The following is a 26,219-nucleotide window of genomic DNA, read 5'->3' on the forward strand; positions in this document are numbered from 1 at the left end:
AACCAATAGAAATATGTCCAGGAGAACCATAGTACTGTAGGGAATGAAGAACCTGCTCTTAGTGTTTACATGCAGGCTCACTCATCCCAGACCCCAGCACAAAAGCAGTAGTTTGAAAAGCACCATGTATGTATGTGAAGACCCACTTATTAATCTTAACATGGGCAGGAACCTGTTTGGACTCTCTCCAGAAAAAGAAGTGTTGGTTGTTGCCATTTTTGAGATCTCATTCTACTTGGCCAATTCTGGAGCTGGCAAGCCCCATTTTGGCAATCTCACTCTAACATGCTAGTGCCACTGAGCAAGCGCCTTCCACCCATGCCACAGCTGTGCCACAGTCACCAAGTGAGTGTCTCACATCCCCACCATGCTGCAGTCACACTACTGCTAGTGAGGCAAGCATCCCATAGCCCCAAAACTGCAGCCATGCCACAGCCAACTAAGTGTGCTCCTCATTCCCCTGCACCATAGACATAGCCCCACCACAGCCAGTAGGTGTGTGCAGCCAACACAAGGAATGCCCCTTGAGTGGCTAAGTCTAGCAGCCAGAGGAAAATGCACCTTTGGGACTCACAGATCATCTCCTACACAAAATCACTTATGTAGGATTAACAGAGGTAGCTATTTCACCTAATACATGGAAAAATATAGACAAATAGGCAAAATGAGAAAGAGGAATATGTCTGAATTGAAAGAATGAGAAAAAAAGTCAGAAAAAGACCTTAATAAAATGGAAATAAGTAATTTAAAAGAGTTCAGGGTAGTGGTCATGAAGTGCACTCCAAACTTAAGAGAAGAACAGATGGACACAATGAGAGCTTCACCAAAGAGATAGAAAATATAAGCAATTATCAAACAGAAGTCACAGAGCTGAAGAATACAATAATTAAATACACCAGACACTAGACAAATACACTAGAGGGATTCAACAGCAGATTGGATGAAGCAGAACAGATCAGGAAGCTGAAAGACAAAGCAATGGAACCCACACAGACAGAGGAGCAAAAAAGAAAAGAAGAGTTATAAAAAGGAAAGATAGAGTACAAGATGGTGGCATAAAAAGATCCTGAACTCACCTCTTCCCATGGACACAATCAATATACATTTATATCAATTCCTCATGAAGAACTGAAGGCTGATTGGACAGCTTCTGAAGAACAAATGATAGAGGGACCACAAAGAGAAGAGTAGGTGAGATGGAGACATGGTAATGACAGGAACTTCACCACAGTGCACTTACCTGCAGTACATAGGGAGAGAGATCTCTGAGAGGCCTGTGCAGACTTACTTGCACTGAACCACAGTGGAAAAATAGTGGTTTAAAGGGTAACTAGCAAAGGGCAAGGTAGCAAAGTGTAGGGGTCCTCCTTTCATCTGGTCCCCTTAATTTAGCTAGATAACTATCAAACCATCCAAGAACACTATCAATTCAAACTGAGATGTATGGAAAGAATGCCTGCAACTCTATAAATGCAAAAGGGACCATTTTTCTCAAGGTAGGAGCACAGAGAAGAGAAACCTAGGGGATATATCAGAAAATAAACAGCAAGGGGAGGGAACCTTTGTAAATTGGCTCCAGGAAAGTGATAGAACTCTGAAGCTCAAAATTGGAACCTATAGAAAGCTGCTCCTGTGAGACAATTCCCTACCTGAAAGGTACTCAGCAGTGAAGTGGGACAGAATTGCAGGTGGGGCAGTGGGATGTCAATATTCCTGGAGGCACAGAAAGAACAGGGATGCCTGAGCCAGAAGAGTTCCCAAGAATTGGAGCAGGGAAATGGGTTTAGGTCAGTGAGCCCAGAAGGAGGCTCAGCTTGTTTTGCCATAAAGGGCAAACTACATCCAAATCAGGTGACTGCTCATTGTGTGGGGTCCCTGAAAAGGACTGGAATAAAGCAATCCTCCACCTTCCTCTGGGAGAGATGGAGTAGGTGTGCACTTGACTGTGTAAACACTCTCCATGCCAGGGCTCTGTAATGCACAGAAATGGAGTGACCCTCCACTTCCTCTGGGAGGGGTAGAGTGGATGCATGAAGGAGTGGGCAAAGGCTTTATCTGCCTTAGCCCTACAGATCGCACAAATCTGTGTCTCTGCCTGTCCCTGGGGAGGATTTGAGTGGTTGGGCACCACAGAGTTTGGCACACACCAGGATCTCTCAGTTCCGGGGCTGGAGATTGGGGTGCAGCCATTTTTATGCTCACCCTCTAAAGAAGCAGGGAAAGCCTCCAGGGAACAAAAGCCTCACACAGCAAACAGCTTACATTGAGCTGGCACCTCCACCCAGGAACAGACACATGAGAATCAGTGCAACAGGCCTCTCCCCCAGAAGACTAGCCGGAAGAATAGGTGAACAACAAATTTGCTGACCAAACAGGACTGGAAAAATCCAGGGTTAGGGGAAAATAGTATATAGTACTTGAAGGGGTTTTATTTTAATGGTTTATCTTTCAGTTTAAAAATTTCAAAGTTTTCTTTCTTCTCATTTCGACTAGTATCTTATTTTATTAACTCTTTGTTTCTAAGTTTTTTTTATTTATTTATTTTTTAAAATAAATTTATTTTTTATTGGTGTTCAATTTGTCAACATACAGAATAACACCCAGTGCTCATCCGTCAAGTGTCTAAGTCTTTTTAAACTTTCATATGTTACAATTACATGTTATAGATATAGTCTTCAGTTTTGGCTTCCTATCAGTGTATTCAATTTTATTTTTGTATATATGTTTGCTTTATTTATAATTTTGGAATTTAGAACCTTTTAACAGAGACCAAAATATCCTCAGGAACAAGTGGATCACCTTGCTTTGTACATTCTGTGAGATTATATTCTTTTCACTCCCCCATTTTGCCCCCCCCATTTAAAATTTCTCTCTTCTCTCTCTGTCCCTCTCTCTCTCTCTTTCTCCCTTTTCCTTTGTCTTTTTTCTTTTATTCTCTAGTTTCTGACCTCTTTGGAATTGTCTAGTGTATATTTTGCAGAATACTACCAAACCAAATTCAACAATACATTTAAAAATCAGTCACACACACACAAAAAAATCAATCACCATGATCAAGTGGGACTTCTTCCTGCTATGTAAGGGTGGTTCAATATTCATTAATCAATCGACATTATACAACACATAAATAAGAGAAAGGATAAAAACCATATGATTTTTTGAATAGATACAGTAAAAGCATTTGACAAAGTACAACATCCATTCATGATAAAAACTCTCAACAAAGTAGGTTTAAAGGGAATATACCTCAATATAATAAAGATTGTTATATTAAAGAACCCACAGCTAAATCATACTCAATGGGGAGAACCTGAGAGCTTTCACCCTAAGGTCAGGAATAAAACAAGGATGTCCTTTCTCACCACCTTTAGGTAACACAGTACTGGAAGTCTTAACCACAACAATTAGACAACAAAAAAGAAATAAAAGGCATCCAAACCACTAAGGACAAAGTAAAAATCACTATTTTCAGATGACACAACACTATGTAGAAAACCCAAAAGACTCCACCAAAAAAATGCTAGTACTGATAAACACACTCAGTAAAGTCACAGCACACAAAATCAATGTGCAGAAATCTTTTTTAAAGAGATTTTTATTAATTTATTCATGAGAGACACACACACACACAGACAGAGAGAGAGAGAGAGAGGCAGAGACACAGGCAGAGGGAGAAGCAGGCTCCATGCAGGGAGCCCAACGTGGGACTCTATTCCGGGACTCCAGGATCTCGCCCTGGGCCAAAGGCGGGCGTTAAACCGCTAAACTGCTGAGCCACCCAGGGATCCCCCAATGTGCAGAAATCTGCTGCATTTCTATATACTAATAATGAGGCAGCAAAAACAGAAATTAAGAGAACAATTCCATTTACAATCGCACCAAATAAATAAGACACCTAGGAATAAACCTAACCAAAGAGGTGAAAGAACTGTACTCTGGAAACTATAAAACACTGATGAAAGAAATTGAAGATGACATAAAGAAATGAAAAACATCCCATGCTCATGGATTGGAAGTATAAGTATTGTTAAAATGTCCATACTACCCAAAGTGATCTATACATGTAATGCAATCCCTATCAAAATACTAATAGCATTTTTCACAGAATTAGTACAAACAATCCTAACATATGTATGGAACCACAAAAGATCCTGGGTTGCAAAAGCAATTTGTAAGAAGAAAAGCAAAGCTGGATGTATCATAATTCCAGATTTCAAGATATATTACACAGCTGTAGTGATCAAAATAGTATGGTATTGGCACAAACATAGACACATATATCAATGGAACCGGAAAGAAAACCCAGAAAAGAACCCACAACTATATGGCCAATCAATCTTTGAGAAAGCAGAAAAGAATATCCAGTGGGCAAAAGACAGTCTCTTCAAGAAATGTTGCTGGGAAAACTTGTCAGCTACATGCAAAAGAATGAAACTGGACCACTTTCTTACACCATACACAAAAATAAATTCACAGTGGACTAAAGACCTAAATCTGAGAACTGAAACCATAAACATTCCAGAAGAAAGGACAGGCAGTAATGTCTCTGACACTGGCCATAACAATTTTTTTCTAGATATGTCTTCTGAGGTTAGGGAAATAAAAGCAAAAATTAACTCTTGGAGCTATATCAAAATAAAAAGCTTCTGCACAGTGAAGGAAACAATCCACAAAACTAAAGGCAACCTACTGTATGGGAGAAGATATTTGCAAATGACATATCTGATAAAGGATTAGTAGCCAAAATATATAAAGGACTTATATAAATCAATACCCAAAAAACAAATAATCCAATTAAAAAATTGGGCACAAGAAATGAACAGACATTTCTCCAAAGAAGATAACCAGATCACCAACAGACATATGAAATGATGCTTAACATCATTCATCATGAGGGAAATGGAAATCAAAACTACAATGAGATATCACCTCATATTTGTCAGAATCGCTAAAATAAAAAACTCAAGAAACAACAAATATTGGCAAAGATGTAGAGAAGATGGAATCCTCTTGCACTGTTGGTGAGAATGTGAACTGGTGAAGCCACTGTGGAAAACATTATAGAGGTTCCTCAAAAGTTAAAAATAGAACCACCCTATGATCCAGCAACAGCACTACTGGGTATCTATCCCCCCAAAAATGCAAGGACACTGATACAAAGGGATACTTGCACCCCTATGCTTATAGCAGCATTATTTGCAATAGTCAAATTATGGAAGTAGCCCAAGTGTCCATCGACAGATGAATGGATAAAGAAGTGATGTGATACACACACACACACACACACACACACACAGAGAGAGAGAGAGAGGAATATTATTCAGCCAGAACAAAAAATGGAATCTTGCCATTTGCAATGACATGGATAGAGCTAGGGAATATAATGCTAAGTAGGTCAGTCAGAGAAAGACAAATGCCATGTGATTTCACTCGCATGGAATTTAATAAAATAAGCAAAAGAAAAAAAGGAGAGAGGGGCCAACCAAGAAACAGACTCTTAGCTATAGAGAATATATTGATGGTTACCAGAGAGGAGGTGGATGGGGGAGATGGGTGAAATGGGGAATGAGCACTGGGAGATGTATGCAGTTGTTGAATCATTGTATTGTATACCTGAAACTAATATAACACTATATGTTAACTATACTGCAGTCAAAATAAAATTTAAAAAATTTTAAAAAGTGTTAAAAAATAGTATGTCTTCAGAGTAGTGGTTCCCAAGTCTGTCTACACATTGAAATCATCAAATATACTGATGCCTATATCCCACTACTACAGATTGCAATTTGATCTGAGCATGTGGTCTAGGCTTTTCAATCTTTAATATTCCAATGTGCAGGGATATCTGGGTGGCTCAGCGGTTGAGCATCTGCCTTTGGCTCAGGGTGTGATCCCGGGATCAAGTTCCATGTCGAACTCCCTGCATGGAGCCTGCTTCTCCCTCTGCCTGTGTCTCTGCCTCTCTCTCTCTCTCTCTCTCTCTCTCTCTCTCTGTGTGTGTGTGTGTGTGTTTCTCATGAATATGTAAATAAAATCTTTAAAAATAAGAAAACTTTATTATAAAAACTCAAATAAAATTCCACTGTGCAGACAAGTTCAGGTGTTCTGGCTCAAAGGTTTGTTGCGAAGGATTTAAAGCTCACAGAATACATAGTTTGCTTTTTCCTGCAAGTGTTGATTCACCAAGTAAGTAAGATAATGTGCCAGGTTCAAGACAGCCTAGTAATTATCCGGGTCTCAGTTTCCTCATCTGTAAAACTGGCATAACCCCATTTAGGTTTCAAAACTGATGTGTTTTGTAAGCCATAAGGAACTTCCCAACAGCTTCTTTTTTACATATATATATATATACATATATATATATATATATACACACACACAATCTCTCTCTCTCTCTCTCACTCACTCACACACACACACACACACACACACACACACTCCATCCTCACTTCACACTCCACTCCCCTTTTACAACAGGGCTTAAGGTAATCTTTCATTCTGACCTTCATTGGTACTGCAATAAGTAACAGTAGTAGGAAGTTGGCAAGCCTGGAGGACTTCCCGACAAGAAGACAGGACAGAGCCTAACTATCCCAGGAGGAGTCTAGAGATACAAACCATCCCTCACAAACAACTCTAAAGTCCCAAGTGCAAGCGAGCCACAGAGCATCACATGGTCAATGCAAGGCCCACCTATACTAGAACAGTTGGCCTGGAGCTGTGGAAAGGGCATAAGTGATTAAGACAGTTCTGTGCCCTCGGGTAGTTATTCTTCTTTTTCAAGTCCATTGCCCCTTCTTAAAATGAGGATAGTTATATGCATTCTCCATAGGGCTGAAATGAGGATGAAATGAGACCAAGGATTGGAAGGTGGTCTACAGAATGGACATTACAGTGAAGTATATTATAGCCACCCGCTGATACCACACACACACACAAAAAAATCAAGTTACAGAGAAGTCTTTCTAAATTTTATTGGCACTGAAATAGAACATGGGTTGAGCATAAACCTCTCCAAAAACAATTTTTTAAACCCCAAAGATACACACACACACACACAAAAAAAAAAAACCTGAATACAAAATCTAACCTTTATCCCCAGCCTCCCTGTGGATGTGTTATTGTCCTTAAGGCAGCTAGATTGCCCCACAATTCGAGGTTTGAATTTAGCCAGTATAGGGCATATCACCAAGATAGCATCAATATAATTCACAGCAATGCACATAAGACTCCCGAAGGTCAGGCGGGATGGGGTCAGGGAGGAATCAAAGTCAAGGGCTCTGGGCTAGGGGCACTGCATGGAGGGACAGTATGAACTTTAGGGACTGAACTCTGGGGAGAAGAGAAAATAAAAAGAACAACAAAACCAAATACTAAGTACTTTAAGAATGGACTATATGACCTATGGTGACAGGTGACATCACTAACACTGAAAGTTTATTACAATAATGTTTCTGGCAAAATATTCTTTTAAAATATAGTATATGCTTCCCAGGTATGGGGTGGTAAGGAAATGAGGCCAAAATGATCCTGCCTCAAAACTAAGAGTACATTAGCAAGAAACACAGAAATCATTATTGAATTAGATGCCACTAGAATATATAATTCTGGTAGAGAATAAAAGAGCACACATGAAATAGAAAGGAGGAGGTTACTCCTGTGTTGAGAGAAAGAGGTTAGAGTGTAGAAGGGATCAGGTTAAAGTCTCCAATAGCTCTCTGAAGCCCAGTGTGAACATTTCCCCTCTTTGGCAAGACTCCTGGATAGGGCTGGCTAGGTTTTTGGGTAACCATCCCCACCATTCTAGCTGGAGGTAATTGGGAACTAGAATGCAGAGGGGCAGATCCCAAGAAGGGAAGAACCCGGAGTAATAGTAAGGGATACCTTTGCTCATAGAGTTCACTTGAAACAAGCCTAGGTTCCCATAAGGCATGGGGGAGCATCTTCTAACCAGTCTTGCCTGAATAGAATGGCCAATAAGTTTCTAAGATGTTGCTGAAGTCTCTTGAAGGTACTGTCTCCTCCCATCTCACTGTGAGGAGAAACTGAATTCCTGAACTCAGGGACAAGACTTCTAAGAATTGAGTTTGTAACAGGTCCAAACTGGGAGGTATAGGGAAGAATGACTGAACATCTCTTTAGCTTCCAATCATTATAAAGCCTACATAACTCTAGAAGAAATGGACATTGGAAGGTCTAATCCTAGGTCAATTGACATCCTAGAGTATATACCTAGGGCCCTGCCTCCTTCCCTAAACCTTGTGCTATTCCAATTGTGCAAATCACAGGACCCTGAAAAGAAAGGCAGTTAAAAGGCAGGGATGAGGGCTAGTTTTCAATCTACACCATGCTTCGGTTCTAGAGAACAGTAAATGTGGGGGTATTTCCCCAATCAAGTGGGAAGTGCCTCTGAGCAAGGGAAGTGGTCTCGTCTAAGTAAGCTAGATTAAAATGTGACAGAGAGGGAAGAGAGGGCCCAATTGGCACCATAGTGGGCCATTTATTTGCCCAAGGAAGTAAGTGAGGGCTGAGGGGCTAGGTTTGGTCCCATAGTGGCACTGAATGTTTGGCATGACTCCAGGGCTGCTCTAGTTAGTGGCTTCAGCACAGTGTGAGCTAGCAAGAGTACAGGAGTGTGGGGGCAAGGGAGAAGGGAGGGGAGTCCCTAGAGGCTGGGTGAGCATTACATGGACTCAAACTCATCAATACGCTGCTTGGTATTGCCCTGCCGGATCTGACGCAGGGTCTTGTATTTGTCTCGGCCAAGTCGCATGTTCTCAGCATGGATCATATCATTGGCAGTCTTCTTGGACTCATCACGGGCATTGGCCAGTTCTGAAGTAAGGGCCTGTGAGAGTGTAAGGGATATGAGGTGTTAATGGCTTGCTCTTGCTTTCCCTCCCCCTATTTAACCAGATTCAATCTCTCTCTCTCTCTCTCTCTCTCTCTCTCTCTCTCTCTCTCCCCCTCCCTCTGTACACACACACACACACACACACACACACACACACTCCTTCACTCCTCTCTTTCTACACAAAAACACACACATTTTGAGGGCCATTTTTAGCTCTGTTGGGACTGCAGTGAGGGAAAAGAATAAAACAAAATCTCCACAAACTTAGGGGACCAATTGATTGGTGGTAAGTATTCTCTGAGAGTAGAAAAATGTATCAAAGATTCAGCTAGAAATTGGGTCAGGGTATTTTCTGAGTACAAGAGGTAAATGGAGCATGGGGCAAAAAAACAAAAGTAAGAGGTAGCCCAAGGTCTGATGAATAAGTGATGGATGTCTATCCTTAAAACTCTTGTTAGAAAAAGGCTCCAACTCCCATACTCCATTGAGACAGGCTAACCTAACCCCCATGATGACCTAGGGAATGTGCATGGTATCTTTGAACCTTTGCCCCTGCTGGGATACCTTCAGGTGCTTCTGCACACGTTCATTCTTCTCTGCCTCAGTGGTACGTTCCTCCTCACTGCGGTCCTTGGCCATGGCATCAGCCCGCAGGTCAGCACTGGCCTCTGCTCCATTCTCATCCTGCTCATCTTGCTCATTCTCAGCCGGCTCAGCTACATGAGGTGTACTCATAGCAGTCTTCAGCTCAGCACGGGTCTTCTCCAAGTCTTCTTGTACCATCTGAGCCTGTCCAGTAACAGAGGGCAAAAAGAACCAGCAGTCAGATCAGGCTAACTTATAGCATCCTACATGTGCATAGAATGGCCCAGCAGGAGGCAGGCACCAGGTAGACCAAGTCATTTTGTCTGCCTTTAATTTTTGCATCTGTACAATAGGAGCAATTTACCAACTTCCCTGGTGCACTAGAGAATTCTGGGAAGTATGTGAGAAAGCCTCAGGCTTCTTCTCCCATGCTAACCTGCTGTCAAGGAAGGATAGAAGGAGTAAGGATCTCAAATCTGAGGAATCTAAGGAATCGAAACCTATGCATGTGGGACCCTTTCACATAATGCTTTTCCTCTGGGCATTGTGTCTCACCTTCTGCTGCCATTCCACAGCCTCACTTTCCTTTTTCTGTCGGGCCATCTCCAGCTGGGAGATTCGAGCTGTCAACTCTGCCATTTCCAAGGCCTATGGATAAATTGGAAGGTTGTGAGATCTGAGCCTTCTGGTCCTCAGGACCCAGGTTATCTTCAACCCCAGTTCCCCTGGAGAAACTGCTGTTCCACTTGCATACCATCCTGGAAGCCCTTTTACCACACCTCCTCCAGGAAGCCTGGTGGACCACTCTGATTCCCAGATCTACTATTTCTCATCAACTCCAAAACATTTCCTTATAAGTCACAGATCTGCACCTAGACAACAGACCACCTGAACAAAAACACATCATCTATTTCTTCCTCATCTCTCTATCTCTCTTTCTCTCTATCCCTCCCTCCCCCTCTCTTTCTCTCTCACATGCACTATTGCCCACTGCATACTTAGGGCCTCTGTAAAGCTATGGAGATCACCATGTCACTGCCTAAAGTGCCAGACTCTTTCCTGTTTTCCTAGAATGCTCAGGGGGCTCCACTAAGACTCCTCCCAGGACAAGTATAAGAAAGGCACTGTAGTGTCACAAGGGAATCTAAACAAGGGAAAAGCTTATGCACATCCTCACACCTTTGACATATCTCCTAGAGGAAGCTTCCCCCTGGTAAATTAGGTCTTAGTTCCTACACTCAGACTCTAAACAGTAGAAGAGAAGAGCATATATCAAGGAATTTGGACATAGGTTCTAATTTTTGAGTCAAAAGAGTAAGTAAAGATGAAAGTAAAGATGTTCACCTTCCTCCCCTGAAAAATACATAGACACATAGTCTAAAATGCATAATTGCATATGCTTTTAGAGAAAAAAGCCTTCAAAGAGAGGTAAAAATGGGTTCTCATCCTACTCAGCCACATTGTGTGATTTTTAACAAGTATCTTAAACCTTCTTTAGCTCTAATTTCCTAATCTGGTCATAATATCCCACATAGCTTAATGCCATAGGGTTATTGGGAGAGGAAATAAGAAAGTAAGGGAAAAGGAAAAGTTGCTAGCATAGCTTGTAACACAGAGTAGGTAGTCAATTAAATATAAGTCCCTTTGCTTTTTTCCTTCTTCCCTTTCCATTGTCAGGTCATCAGCTTGGATCCCCAAGAGCTAAGAAAGTAGAAAAAAAATAAGGGTTGGGGAAGACTGTTTGCATCCCTTTCTGGGCCACACCAGTGACTTTATAGCTTACTTCTGAATAAGTTAACTGCTGTGGGCCTGTGGACTGGTACCCTGCTGGAAGAAGCCAGCCCTGCAGGCAGGGGTAACTGAATAGGTAGACAGACAGGGGAGAAAATTCATGTACCACAATCCTGGCCCATTTATTAGTTTTACCAGCTGTTCCTGGGTCTTCTTCTGATCCCGGGAGGCCTGCAACAGGGCTTCTTTGGCCTCTTCAGCTTCTTGACGTTCCTTGGCCAATTTTTCAGCCTCACTCTGGGCACGCTTCCGCTCCTGTTCGAGCTCTAGAGCCCTGCGGGTCTGTTCTTCCAGTTCTGAAAAGAGAAGAAGTGGGAAATGTGGTGAAACATACAGACATGGAAGGAACACCTAGTTTCCTTCCTAGAAATGCTTTACCCAGGGCACAGCTGGCAGAAAGCTCTGGGCACTCCTCCTCTTGCCCCATCTTTCATCTGTCTGTAGCCACATATGGATTATATAGCCTGAGTCTGCAGCTCAGGCAGAAGGGTCTCCAACTTGTAGAGTGAGGCTCTTGGAAAACCAAGTCTCCAAGGTGACTGACTCTAAGTCTCACCATGCTGAGCCTTCTTAGTCTGTTCCTCAATCTGCTTCAGCCTCTCCATCAGTTCCTCCTTTTCCCGTTCAATCTTCTCCTTCTCCTTTTCTGCCATCTCACGTTTCTTCTTCTCATTTTCCAGCAAAGCACTAAGAAAAAAGAAAGGATGGAATAAGTCACATGAAAAGGCCCTAAGGCTCCCTGGCCCTGGATCCTCAGCTCATACCCATCCAATGCACTTAGAGTTTGTGAGTTGGGACTACATTCCCTTATCTCTACATCCTGTTCTCACATCATAGTCCCATGTGCATCAGTATACCCTGTCAGTTTGTCCCAGAGTCAGGAGATCCAACCTGGACTCCCAGCTCTTCTACTCTACTCTCTACTACTAACCAGTGGATGACCCTAGCTATGTCATTTCTTTGCTCTTGTTCTCAGTACCTCTATCTGTAAAATGACCTAATGAGTCCTGCCCTGTCTACCTCATAGTTATAGGGAGTCAGGTTTTGACTTTGTGCTGGGATACTTTGCTTCAAGTCCACTGATCTCTATGGCTAGGGTATCAGTCCTTAGGCCAAATTCTGCAGGCCCTCTGAAGCCCAGCTCTAAGCTCTTTTTCTTCCCAGAATTTGTTGCAAATCTAGAACAAGTATTCACTTTTTCTTGCCCCAAAACTTCTTCCAGGAAGTTGCTTTCTCACCCTAGCCTAGGTATCTTTCTTTATCTGTGCCCTTAGAATATTTGGCCTATCCTTCTCTCCATCCCTCCTCTTTATTATTTTTCTCCACAGCACTTCTTACCATCTTATATATATCTATTATTTGCTTATTTTTTCTGCTTCTTCCCACTAAAATGTCAGCTTCCTGAGGATAGAGATTTTTGTCTGTTTTATTTTTCACTGCTCAATAAATATTTGATTGAAAAATGACACAGCATTTATACCTTGAACAGTATGTATATATTGTTTCTCTTTCTCCTACCAGATTGTGAGGTCCTCGATGGTAGAAAGATCCTGCCAGATCCAGCTCTGTAAGCTGCCCTCAATCTCAGTAATTTTTTTCTGAATAAATAAGAAGTCTGGTGTCTAACCTCTCAAACAAGGACTCTTTTTCTAGCCTACTAGATTAGAAGCCTCCCAAGGCTCCAAACTCTTTATGACAGAGTACCTACTAAACCTTAACGTGCATAGTAATCACCTGGGATCTTATTTTTTAAATAACTTATTGAGGCAAAATTCACATTATAGTAACCATTAGAAAGCAAAAGAAAAATTGGTGGCATTTAGTACATTCACAATGTTGTACACTCACCACCTCTATCTAGTTCCAAAACATTTTCATCAACGCAAAGCAAAATCGCATAGCCATGAGTTTCTTCCTATCTCTCCTTCCCATAGCCCCTAATAACCACCAACCTACATTCTGCCTTTACAGATTTATTTATTTTGGATATTTCATATAAATGGAATCATACGGTATGTGAAATTTTGTGTCTGGTTTCTCTAACTTAGCATAATATTATAGAGGTTCATTCACATTGTAATATATATCAGTATTTCATTCCTTTTTATGGCTGAATAATATTCCATTGTATGGCTATATAATGCTTATTCATTCATTTATTGGACATTTGGGCTGTTTCTACCTTCTGACTATTATAAATAGCACTACTGTGAATACTTGTGTATATGTACTGTTTCAAATTATTTTGAATATCTACCTAGGAGTGGAATTGTGGGATCACATAGTAATTCTATGTTTAGCTTTTTTGAGAAACCACCAAACTATTTTCCATAGTAGCTGAAACATTTCCACCAGCAATTTACATGAGTTCCAATTTCTCCATGTCCTTAATAATAGCTATTATTTTCTGTATTTATTTATTATATACATGTTAGTGAGTTATCAAGCTGTACCTCACTGTAGTTTTGATTTGCATTTCCCTAATGACTAAGGATGTTTTCACATGCCTGTGGCCATTTGCATTCCTTCTTTGGAGAACTGATCACCTAGGATCTTAAGATACAGATTCTGAATCAGTAGGTCTGGAGTAGGGTGTCAGATTCTGCCTTTCTAATAAGTTCCCAAGTTGATGTTACTGTTGCTGAGCCTTTCAGTAGCAAGGAGATTATAGAGCATAGGGGCTTCATAAGGAAAATTCTGGTGGTTCTACTGAATTCCACTCAAAAATCCCTACAGACTCCATGTTTAAATTTGCATAGAGCTTTCTGCTAATGCCACTACACTGGTCGGATAGCCCAGAGCAACTCAGAATCTGTCTAGAAGAGCAATGGCATGAGGGTCAGAGAAAATCTGGAACTATGAAATAACCCTCCCTCCTGTGAGCCTCTGAAATCCTAGGCTTCTAATACCTGCTTCCTGGGGAAGGGGGGATGCGTGAGCCTTTTTTTTTATAAATTTATTTTTTATCGGTGTTCAATTTGCCAATATATGGAATAATACCCAGTGCTCATCCCATCAAGTGCCCACCTCAGTGCCCATCACCCAGTCACCCCCACCCCCCGCCCACCTCCCTTTCTACCACCCCTAGTTCATTTCACAGAGTTAGGAGTCTCTCACGTTCTGTCTCCCTTTCTGATATTTCCCACTCATTTTTCCTCCTTTCCACTTTATTCCCTGTCACTATTTTTTATATTCCCCAAATGAATGAGAACATATAATGTTGGTCCTTCTCTGACTGACTTATTTCACTCAGCATAATACCCTCCAGTTCCATCCACATCGAAGCAAATGGTGGGTATTTGTCATTTCTTGTGGCTGAGTAATATTCCATTGTATACATAGACCACACCTTCTTTATCCATTCATCTTTTGGTGGACACCGAGGCTCCTTCCACAGTTTGGCTATTGTGGACATTGCTGCTAGAAACATCGGGGTGGGAGGAGGGGCAAGATGGCGGAAGAGTAGGGTCCCCAAATCACCTGTCCCCAACAAATTACCTAGATAACCTTCAAATCATCCTGAAAATCTACGAATTCGGCCTGAGATTTAAAGAGAGACCACCTGGAATGCTACAGTGAGAAGAGTTCGCACTTCTATCAAGGTAGGAAGACGGGGGAAAAAGAAATAAAGAAACAAAAGTCCTACGAGGGGGAGGGGCCCCGCGAAGAGCCGGGCTAAGGCCGGGGCGAGTGTCCCCAGGACAGGAGAGCCCCGTCCCGGAGAAGCAGGAGCTGCACCAACCTTCCCGGGCGGAAAGGGGCTCGCAGGGAGTTGGAACAGGACCCAGGAGGGCGAGGATGCCCTCGGGCTCCCTGGGACACTAACAGACACCTGCTCGCACAGGAGAGTGCGCCGAGCTCCCTAAGGGCTGCAGCGCGCACGGCGGGGCCGGGAGCGGCTCCACAGAGGGGGCTGCGGGGTGGGAGCGCGAATCCAACAGCGCAGGCCCCGGAGCACAGGGCGCCGGGACACAGCCTAGGATCCGGCCTCCCCCGGGACAGGCAGAGGCCGGGAGGGCCAGGACAGCAAGGACGCTCCTGCCCCGAGCTGAACAGATCACCGGCCCCGCCCGGGAGCCTCCAGGCCCTGCAGACAGAGAGCCCCATAGTTCCTGCGGAGGCTGAATCCAGGCTTCCAGAGTTGCCATAGCAACTGCGGCTGTTCCTCCTGGGGCCTCACGGGGTAAACAACCCCCACTGAGCCCTGCAGCAGGCAGGGGCAGAGCAGCTCCCCCAAGTGCTAACACCTGAAAATCAGCACAACAGGCCCCTCCCCCAGAAGACCAGGTAGACAGGACCTGTTCCTGTTTCTGTCCCTGTTCCAGGGACTTAAAGTATACAGAATCAGAAGATACTCCCCCGTGGTCTTTCTTTTTTCTTTTCTTTTTGATTTCTGATTGCTTCCCCCACCCCCCCTTTTTTTCACCTTTCTTTCTTTTTCTTTCTCTTTTTCTTCTTTTTTTCCTTTTTCTTTTCTTTTTCTTTTTTCTCTTTCTCTTTCCTTTTCTTCTCTCTCTGTCTCTCCTTTTCCATATACAACTTGTTTTTGGCCACTCTGCACTGAGCAAAATGACTAGAAGGAAAACCTCACCTCAAAAGAAAGAATCAGAAACAGCCCGCTCTCCCACAAAGTTACAAAATCTGGATTACAATTCAATGTCAGAAAGCCAATTCAGAAGCACTATTATACAGCTACTGGTGGCTCTAGAAAAAAGCATTAAGGACTCACGAGACTTCATGACTGCAGAATTTAGATCCAATCAGGCAGAAATTAAAAATCAATTGAATGAGATGCAATCCAAACTAGAAGTCCTAACGACGAGGGTTAACGAGGTGGAAGAACGAGTGAGTGACATAGAAGACAAGTTAATGGCAAAGAGGGAAACTGAGGAAAAAAGAGACAGACAATTAAAGGACCATGAAGACAGATTAAGGGAAATAAATGACACCCTAAGGAAGAAAAACCTACATTTAATTGGGGTTCCCGAGGGCGCCGAAAGGGACAGAGGGCCAGAATATGTATTTGAACAAATCCTAGCTGAAAACTTTCCCAATCTGGGAAGGGAAACAGGCATTCAGATCCAGGAAATAGAGAGATCCCCCCTAAAATCAATAAAAACCGTTCAACACCTCGACATTTAATAGTGAAGCTTGCAAATTCCAAAGATAAAGAGAAGATCCTTAAAGCAGCTAGAGACAAGAAGTCCCTGACTTTCATGGGGAGGAATATTAGGGTAACAGCAGACCTCTCCACAGAGACCCGGCAGGCCAGAAAGGGCTGCCAGGATATATTCAGGGTCCTAAATGAGAAGAACCTGCAACCAAGAATACTTTATCAAGCAAGGTTCTCATTCAAAATGGAAGGAGAAATAAAGAGCTTCCAAGACAGGCAGGAACTGAAAGAATATGTGAACTCCAAACCAGCTCTGCAAGAAATTTTAAGGGGGACTCTTAAAATTCCCCTTTAAGAAGAAGTTCAGTGGAACAATCCACAAAAACAAGGACTGAATAGATATCATGATGACACTAAACTCATATCTGTCAATAGTAACTCTGAACGTGAACGGGCTTAATGACCCCATCAAAAGGCGCAGGGTTTCAGACTGGATAAAAAAGCAGGACCCATCTATTTGCTGTCTACAAGAGACTCATTTTAGACAGAAGGACACCTCCAGTCTGAAAATAAAAGGTTGGAGAACCATTTACCATTCAAATGGTTCTCAAAAGAAAGCAGGGGTAGCCATCCTTATATCAGATAAACTAAAATTTACCCCGAAGACAGTAGTGAGAGACGAAGAGGGACACTATATCATACTTAAAGGATCTATCCAGCAGGAGGACTTAACAATCCTCAATATATATGCCCCGAATGTGGGAGCTGCCAAATACTTAAACGAATTATTAACCAAAGTGAAGAAATACTTAGATAATAATACACTTGGTGATTTCAATCTAGCTCTTTCTACCCTCAATAAGTCTTCTAAGCACAACATCTCCAAAGAAACGAGAGCTTTAAATGATACACTGGACCAGATAGATTTCACAGATATCTACAGAACTTTACATCCAAACTCAACTGAATACACATTCTTCTCAAGTGCACATGGAACTTTCTCCAGAATAGACCACATACTGTGTCACAAATCGGGTCTGAACAGATACCAAAAGATTGGGATCGTCCCCTGCATATTCTCAGACAATAACGCCTTGAAATTAGAACTCAATCACAAGAAGAAGTTTGGAAGGACCTCAAACACGTGGAAGTTAAGGACCATCCTGCTAAAAGATAAAAGGGTCAACCAGGAAATTAAGGAAGAATTAAAAAGATTCATGGAAACTAATGAGAATGAAGATACAACTGTTCAAAATCTTTGGGATGCAGCAAAAGCAGTCCAGAGGGGGAAATACATCGCAATACAAGCATCCATTCAAAAACTGAAAAGAACTCAAATATAAAAGCTAACCTTAAACATAAAGGAGCTAGAAAAGAAGCAGCAAATCGACCCGACACCCAGCAGAAGAAGAGAGTTAATTAAAATTTGAGCAGAACTTAACGAAATTGAGACCAGAAGAACTGTGGAAGAGATCAATATAACCAGGAGTTGGTTCTTTGAAAGAATTAATAAGATATATGAACCATTAGCCAACCTTATTAAAAAGAAGAGAGAGAAGACTCCAATTAATAAAATCATGAATGAGAAAGGAGAGATCACTACCAACACCAAGGAAATACAAACGATTTTAAAAACATATTATGAACAGCTCTACGCCAATAAATTAGGCAATGTAGAAGAAATGGACGCATTCCTGGAAAGCCACAAACTACCAAAACTGGAGCAGGAAGAAATAGAAAACCTGAACAGGCCAATAACCAGGGAGGAAATTGAAGCAGTCATCAAAAACCTCCCAAGACACAAGATTCCAGGGCCAGATGGCTTCCCAGGGGAATTCTATCAAACGTTTAAAGAAGAAATCATACCTATTCTACTAAAGCTGTTTGGAAAGATAGAAAGAGATGGAGTACTTCCAAATTAATTCTATGAGGCCAGCATCACCTTAGTTCCAAAGACCCCACCAAAAAGGAGAATTACAGACCAATATTCCTGATGAACATGGATGCAAAAATTCTGAACAAGATACTAGCCAATAGGATCCAACAACACATTAAGAAAATTATTCACCATGACCAAGTAGGATTTATCCTCGGGACACAAGGCTGGTTCAACACTCGTAAAACAATCAATGTGATTCATCATATCAGCAAGAGAAAAACCAAGAATCATAAGATCCTCTCCTTAGATGCAGAGAAAGCATTTGACAAAATACAGCATCCATTCCTGATCAAAACTCTTCAGAGTGTAGGGATAGAGGGAACTTTCCTCGACATCTTAAAAGCCATCTACGAAAAGCCCACAGCAAATATCATTCTCAATGGGGAAGCACTGGGAGCCTTTCCCCTAAGATCAGGAACAAGACAGGGATGTCCACTCTCACCACTGCTATTCAACATAGTATTGGAAGTCCTAGCCTCAGCAATCAGACAACAAAAAGACATTAAAGGCATTCAAATTGGCAAAGAAGAAGTCAAACTCTCCCTCTTCGCCGATGACATGATACTCTACATAGAAAACCCAAAAGCCTCCACCCCAAGATTGCTAGAACTCATACAGCAATTTGGTAGCGTGGCAGGATACAAAATCAATGCCCAGAAATCAACGGCATTCCTAAACGCTAACAATGAGACTGAAGAAAGAGAAATTAAGGAGTCAATCCCATTTACAATTGCACCCAAAAGCATAAGATACCTAGGAATAAAGCTAACCAAAGAGGTAAAGGATCTATACTCTCAAAACTATAGAGCACTTTTGAAAGAAATTGAGGAAGACACAAAAAGATGGAAAAATATTCCATGCTCATGCATTGGCAGAATTAATATTGTGAAAATGTCAATGTTACCCAGGGCAATTTACACGTTCAATGCAATCCCTATTAAATGCCATGGACTTTCTTCAGAGACTTAGAACAAATTATTTTAAGATTTGTGTGGAATCAGAAAAGACCCCGAATAGCCAGGGGAATTTTAAAAAAGAAAACCATATCTGGGGGCATCACAATGCCAGATTTCAGGTTGTACTACAAAGCTGTGGTCATCAAGACAGTGTGGTACTGGCACAAAAACAGACACATAGATCAATGGAACAGAAGAGAGAACCCAGAAGTGGACCCTGAACTTTATGGTCAACTAATATTCGATAAAGGAGGAGGGACGATCCACTGGAGGAAAGACAGTCTCTTCAATAAATGGTGCTGGGAAAGTTGGACATCCACATGCAGAAGAATGAAACTGGACCACTCTCTTGCACCATACACAAAGATAAACTCAAAATGGATGAAAGATCTAAATGTGAGACAAGATTCCATCAAAATCCTAGAGGAGAACACAGGCAACACCCTTTTTGAACTTGGCCACAGTAACTTCTTGCAAGATACATCCACGAAAGCAAAAGAAACAAAAGCAAAAATGAACTATTGGGACTTCATCAAGATAAGAAGCTTTTGCACAGCAAAGGATACAGTCAACAAAACTCAAAGACAACCTACAGAATGGGAGAAGACATTTGCAAATAACATATCAGATAAAGGGCTAGTTTCCAAAATCTATAAAGAACTTATTAAACTCAACAGCAAAGAAACAAACAATCCAATAATGAAATGGGCAAAATACATGAAGAGAAATCTCACAGAGGAAGACATAGACATGGCCAACATGCCCATGAGAAAATAGTCTGCATCACTTGCCATCAGGGAAATACAAATCAAAACGACAATGAGATACCGCCTCACACCAGTGAGAATGGGGAAAATTAACAAGGCAGGAAACAACAAATGTTGGAGAGGATGCGGAGAAAAGGGAACCCTCTTACACTGTTGGAGGGAATGTGAACTGGTGCAGCCACTCTGGAAAACTGTGTGGAGGTTCCTCAAAGAATTAAAAATAGACCTGCCTTACGACCCAGCAATTGCACTGTTAGGGATTTACCCCAAAGATTCAGATGCAATGAAACGCTGGGACACCTGCACCCCAATGTTTCTAGCAGCCATGTTCACAATAGCCAAACTGTGGAAGGAGCCTCGGTGCCCATTGAAAGATGAATGGATAAAGAAGATGTGGTTTATGTACACAATGGAATATTACTCAGCCATTAGAAATGACAAATACCCACCATTTGCTTCAACGTGGATGGAACTGGAGGGTATCATGCTGAGTGAAATAAGTCAATCGGAGAAGGAAAAACATTATATGTTCTCATTCATTTGGGGAATACAAATAATAGTGAGAGGGAATAGAAGGGAAGGGAGAAGACATGGGTAGGAAATACCAGAAAGGGAGACAGAACATAAAGACTTCTAACTCTGGGAAATGAACTAGGGGTGGTGGAGGGGGAGGAGGGGGGGTGTGGGGGTGAATGGGTGACGGGCACTGAGGGGGACACTTGACGGGATGAGCACTGGGTGTTATTCTGTATGTTGGTAAATTGAACACCAATAAAAATTAGTTTATAAAAAAAAAGAAACATCGGGGTGCAGGTGTTCCGGCGTTTCATTGCATCTGTATCTTTGGGGTAAATCCCTAACAGTGCAATTGCCAGGTCGTAGGGCAGATCTATTTTTAACTCTTTGAGGAAACTCCATACAGTTTTCCAGAGTGGCTGCACCAGTTCACATTCCACCAACAGTGCAAGAGGGTTCCCCTTTCTCCATATCCTCTCCAACATTTGTTGTTTCCTGTCTTGTTAATTTTCCCCATTCTCACTGGTGTGAGGTGGTATCTCATTGTGGTTTTCATTTGTGTTTCCCTGATATGCCTGAGACTTAATGGAGGAGGTGTCATCCCTTTACAGCTCTCTCTCTCTCCCCATCCCAGGATGGCTTCATGTCTTTCCTTATCAATATTGACACTTTTGAGAACCTTCTTTGCTCAAGCTCCAGCCTCCACTCCAGTTCCACAGAACCTACCGTTCCATCTGTTTCTGGTGCTTCTCCTCCCGGGCCTGTGCCTTCATCTGCTGTACCTCAATGGTGTCAGGCTTGCGGCGGCGCATGTATAGTTCATGGTTCCCCATGCACAGAGCCAATATACGCTTGTTAATCCGCAGCCGGGGAGCATAGAAGACAAAGTCCTGATGGGAAACAATCAAAATAAGTTTGGACTGACAGGTGAAGGTGATTTTCTACCTTTTGAAAGTATTGGAAGGGTTATTTAGCCCAATTTTCCCATGTTACAGATAGGAAGATTAATTATCAGAGTGGTGAAGTGACTTGTCCAAGATAACAAAGTAGACTAGTAGCAAATCAAGGACTAGAACCCAGGCTTCTTGACACTGAAACTAGTGCTCTTTCCAACAAACCACAATTTCTTTCAGCCTTTGCTTATGAAAGCATTGCATCCTAAAATATCCCCAATCTAATTGAAAGACAGGAACTGAATCTATCTGCTACCTAGGGATCCTGCTAAATCTTAGAGGCCCAATAATCCCTGCATAATACACTGATGAGTACAGTATGGAGGGCTGGATTGTTTCTGTAATCTCATAAAAGCATATCCTAGACAAAAGCCCCATAAATCATTTTTTGGAATAAGGCAAGTTGTAAATATATACATAAATCTGAACATTGATTGTCCTGGTTATTGTTTTCTAAATAAACCCTCAATCTCAGCTGGCTTTGTTACCTACCTTTTCCCAAAACTTGAATACAGCAGCAGTTTAAGAAAAAAGTAAAACCACACACACACACACACACACACACACAGAAAATCCAGTGAGTCTCAGTTTTTTACTACAAATTCTACTGGACCAAGGTTACCAACTAATGGGCTAACTATCAGTTCCTCTGCCACTGAACCCAAACTACTACTGTTTCATATAACTTAGTGTGCAGTAGAAGGAGCACGGGCTCTAGAGGTCAAATAACCTATGTATAAACCCCAGATTTACCATTTTTAGCTGTGTCATCTTGGGCAAATCACTAAATCTCTTTGGGAATTTTTGTTTTTGTTTTTGTTTTTCAAATTCAATTAATTTCAGATGTAGTGCTCAATCATTTATCAGTTGCATATAACACTCAGTGGTCATCACATCATGTGCACTACTTAATGCCTATCACTCTATCTCTTTGAACATTAATTTTCTCAGTTATAAAATAGATATGCTACTACCTACCTGGTAATGTTGTTGAGGGTTAAACACAGTAACATATATAAAGTGCCTAGCAGCAGAAGTTCAGAGACCTTAGGGCTGGAGAAAAATGTTGAGGCCTCATGAGAAGGCTCTGTCTCGGCATGGCCTTTGACCTTTGTTAGACATAAGGTACATCAAAAGAGGAGACCCTTTTCTGTTTTCTATCCTACTTTCAATCACCAGCTTTCCAGTCTTATCAGCTACAGGCAGCTGAGTAGGTGAAAAGTATGGTGAGCATGTTAGAAGAATGACTGGACCCAAAGCCCTTTTTTGTTGTTGGGTTGCTCTGGAGATAAGTCTTGAGAGTACAGTAGCAAAGTTATACCAAAAAGAAAGTTTGGAAGATCATCTTTGGATCTGGACTCCTGACCTTATCTTTTCTTCACAATTAAAAATAAATCAAGTACATATACAGTTTCACTTTGTGGAGCCTAGATGCTTTAAAAAATAAGATGCACTCTTTGTTTCCACTCCAGAGCATAAGGACAGCAGAATACAGTGGCTAAGGGGCAGCATTTAGACTGCCTGTGGCTCTCCCTCATCTATGCTTTTCCTAACACACAGGTCGCAGGATGCCTTCTGGTCATGTATTGTCATCAATGTCCCCTTCCAGTGCCAATCTCCTTTTGGGCCTCCTATTCCCACCCCCCTCCACAAAAAAAATGAGAGAAACATACAATGACATGATTTCTCCTAACATTATCCAGGTCTTGGCAAGTACCTGTCTTGGCCAGGAAGAGGAATCACTTACCGGGGCTTTTTTGTCAATGGGCTTGATGACAAATTTCTTGTCATTGAAAGAAATATTTCTGATTTCACTCCAGGGAAAGCCTATCTTGGGAGTCAGTCTGTAGAGAACAAGAACATCAGGACAAAGGAAAGACAAGAAGGACATGGAGGGTTGGTGGTTTGCCCTCTGCACCCCCAACTTCTTACTTAAGGAGGAAGATTCATTGTCAGCTCAGCCAGTGTTAATCACCAGGTCAGTTGCCAGCATTGAGGGTGCAAAATGGATCTCCTGATACCACAACCAACCTATTATTCCTTGTCCCAAACTCTAAGGTTTGTTTTATTGTATTTTTTGTTGCGGCATGGACCTTGTAAAAATCTCTCACAAGAATCTCTAGCCCTATTTTACTGGGACTCTCTACCCAAGGTTTTAACAGTTGGGAAGAATGTAAACAATGAGCTCCAAGATTAATAAGTTACATGGAACTTGGGATGCCTAGGTGGCTCAGCGGTTGAGCGTCTGCCTCCGACTCCGGGCGTGATCCTGGAGTTCCGGGATCAAGTCCCACATTGGGCTCCTGCAGAGAGCCTGCTTCTTCCTCTGCCTATGTCTCTGCCTCTCTCTGTGTGTCTCTCATGAATAAATAAATAAATCTTTAAAAAAAAGAAGTTACATGGAACAATCATTTATTACATCCAACCTCACCAGACAAAGGGAAAAAGAGCAGACAAAGGGAAAAAAATAAGCAAGTGAGATAAGTCTATATAGCAAGAGGTAATATTGGCCAAAAGGCATATAATCATCCTATAGGAGTGGGATTAATTACAAATCCTGACAGGATGGGTACTAGGCTAATGCTGTCCAATGGAAATATAATGAATGGCACACATGTAATTTTAAATTTTCTAGTAGCCACATGAAAATAAGTAAAAAGAAACAGGTAGGAGTAACTATAAGAACACTTCATTTAACCCAGTATATCCAAAAGACTGTAATTTGAACATGTAAATTAATATTTAAAAAATATTGAGATATTCATCATTCTGTTTTTCACACTAAGTCTTCAAAGTCTTGTGTATAGTTTATACTTACAGTATATCTCAATTAAAGAGTAGCCACATTTCAAGAGTTTAATAGCCACATGTAGCCAGCAACTACCATATTGGATGGTACAAGTCTAGTCAATGCAAGATTTAGAGGTCTGGAAGGTTGTGCAATCAGTTGGGCTGATCCAGGTAGAAACAGGTGGGACCCAGGTGGGACCCAGGAGGTAGAGTCCTACTTCATGATGAACCCTAGGTGTCAGAATAGTCCAAATTAACTAAGAGAACTCTGAGCTATACCTGTCATTCTGCTCGTAGATGTTGAGACCTAGGGCATCCACCCCCAGCCACAGCTCTGAGCCTTTCTTGTTCTTGATGCTGAAGTAGTTCACACCATACATCTCCAGGTCCTGGGCAATCTTCAGATACTCTAGAACAGCATCTTCCCTAAATAACATATTTCAGGTGGGGTGGGGAGAGGGGGCTGTTATAGAGTGGAACCTGTGAATCAGACCCAGGGAGATAGCCTATCTGCCCTGCACTTCTGATAAGAACCTTGCCATTGCGGGGGAGTGGGGGGAAGGGGAAAAAAGGTGAGATGATGGAAAATAGAGCACAACCTAACTTTTGTCAAACAAAACCTGCTGACAGGAGCCTAAGATCTGAGGTTTTCAAGGGGAATAAGGGTGGGCTGACTCTTGGTAGCCTCTGGTATTTTAGCTGCAATGAAACCTCTTATGTTCTTAGCAGAGCCCAAATGGTGTGGTGATGGCAAAATAAAATTTGTTCCCCAACTAGACAATGCCCAATTGATCTGCCATGATTATAGGGCTCCTTCCTCATTTCTTTCTTGGGGAGGAGTTCCTGGTACTCCAGAAGCTCTCTAGGGATCCTGAGGTCCCTCTTGCTTCTTTATGGTAAAAACTATTTAGGCTATCAGTTGCCATCATTCAAAAATATATAACTATATAATGATCCTTAATTTGCCTTCTATCTCTAATTTCCCCTATAATTGCATTCCTATCCCTTTCTTTCCAACATCCTCCAATACCCCCAGTCCTTTGCCTCTTTCCCCCAGAACCTACTCTTATTCTCCCTGCAAAAGCAGTAGAACCCAGAGTTGCTAGGGTAATATTTACCTGAGCATGCCTCGGTGCTCCTCATGCCACACCTGGATCCGCTCTTCCCACTGGTCCTTGTTGAGTTTATGCTGCTCTAGGACCCTGGAAAGACAATAGATAGTAGTTTCAAGCACAAAACCCCAAATTCAGGAGTGAAGGGAAGCCCACTAAGCACTCTGAGGGGTTGAGGTAAAGAAGATATAGAGTCAACCCACTGAGGTCATACTGGAAGTAGACTGAAATTATAGCAGGAGGTATTAAGTAGACATAGGGAGTTGCCTGAGAGGTAGGAGAGATACTAGAATGGGTAGAAAATAAAGACAATGGAAACACCTTCCTTTGTAGTTTTAACCAGAAAATCCAATATTTTGCTGTGGTTTCCAAGTAAGGCAGTAATATATCAGGAGTCTATGCTGACCTGAGGAGCTAAGAGTAGAGATGGGCTTCACAGAGGAGGTGTGACACTCTCTCCCAGATCCTCGTGGGACCAATAGTTTGTGTTTATGAGAAAATTGCTCAGGGATGAGATTACAGCCAGTTACTAGAGAACAGAGAACTGAGTCCAATAACAGGCTCAAGTTCCCAGATCCACTAGATCATAAACAAGACTTGTTTTAAATATGCCATCTCAGACATCAAAGCAGACTCAGAGAGAGTCTTAGGGCACAGCCATTATCCCTAATACCTTCAGGTAAGTTGTGCATACGCCACAGCTCCAATGGGACTGAGGCTCCCAGAATAACTTTGCCTTCCATCCAAAAGCTTATAAAAATGGCCACTAGATGCAGTAGGTAAAAACCCAGAGTTAAAAATTCAAGAGACTAGGGTTCCAGGTCTGGCACCTCAAATGAGCTG

General features: G+C 42.0%; 1 protein-coding gene across 1 annotated transcript in view; it reads right to left on the minus strand.

Annotated features, from left to right (window-relative positions):
- Positions 1 to 6,959: 6,959 nt before the first annotated feature.
- Positions 6,960 to 26,219, minus strand: part of MSN (moesin) — a 71,829-nt gene continuing 52,569 nt past the window's right edge. Inside the window, exons 5-13 of the mRNA XM_055338802.1 lie at positions 25,383 to 25,466; positions 24,544 to 24,690; positions 23,222 to 23,318; positions 21,248 to 21,411; positions 11,787 to 11,917; positions 11,366 to 11,526; positions 9,995 to 10,087; positions 9,419 to 9,643; positions 6,960 to 8,848 (exon numbers count right to left, since the gene is read on the minus strand). Of these exons, the coding sequence (XP_055194777.1) occupies positions 8,684 to 8,848; positions 9,419 to 9,643; positions 9,995 to 10,087; positions 11,366 to 11,526; positions 11,787 to 11,917; positions 21,248 to 21,411; positions 23,222 to 23,318; positions 24,544 to 24,690; positions 25,383 to 25,466 (1,267 nt within the window). The 3' untranslated portion in view covers positions 6,960 to 8,683. The remainder of the gene's footprint in view (positions 8,849 to 9,418; positions 9,644 to 9,994; positions 10,088 to 11,365; positions 11,527 to 11,786; positions 11,918 to 21,247; positions 21,412 to 23,221; positions 23,319 to 24,543; positions 24,691 to 25,382; positions 25,467 to 26,219) is intronic.

This window comes from Nyctereutes procyonoides, unplaced genomic scaffold (genome assembly GCF_905146905.1).
Source record: "Nyctereutes procyonoides isolate TBG_1078 unplaced genomic scaffold, NYPRO_anot_genome, whole genome shotgun sequence".
Taxonomy (NCBI): domain Eukaryota; kingdom Metazoa; phylum Chordata; class Mammalia; order Carnivora; family Canidae; genus Nyctereutes; species Nyctereutes procyonoides.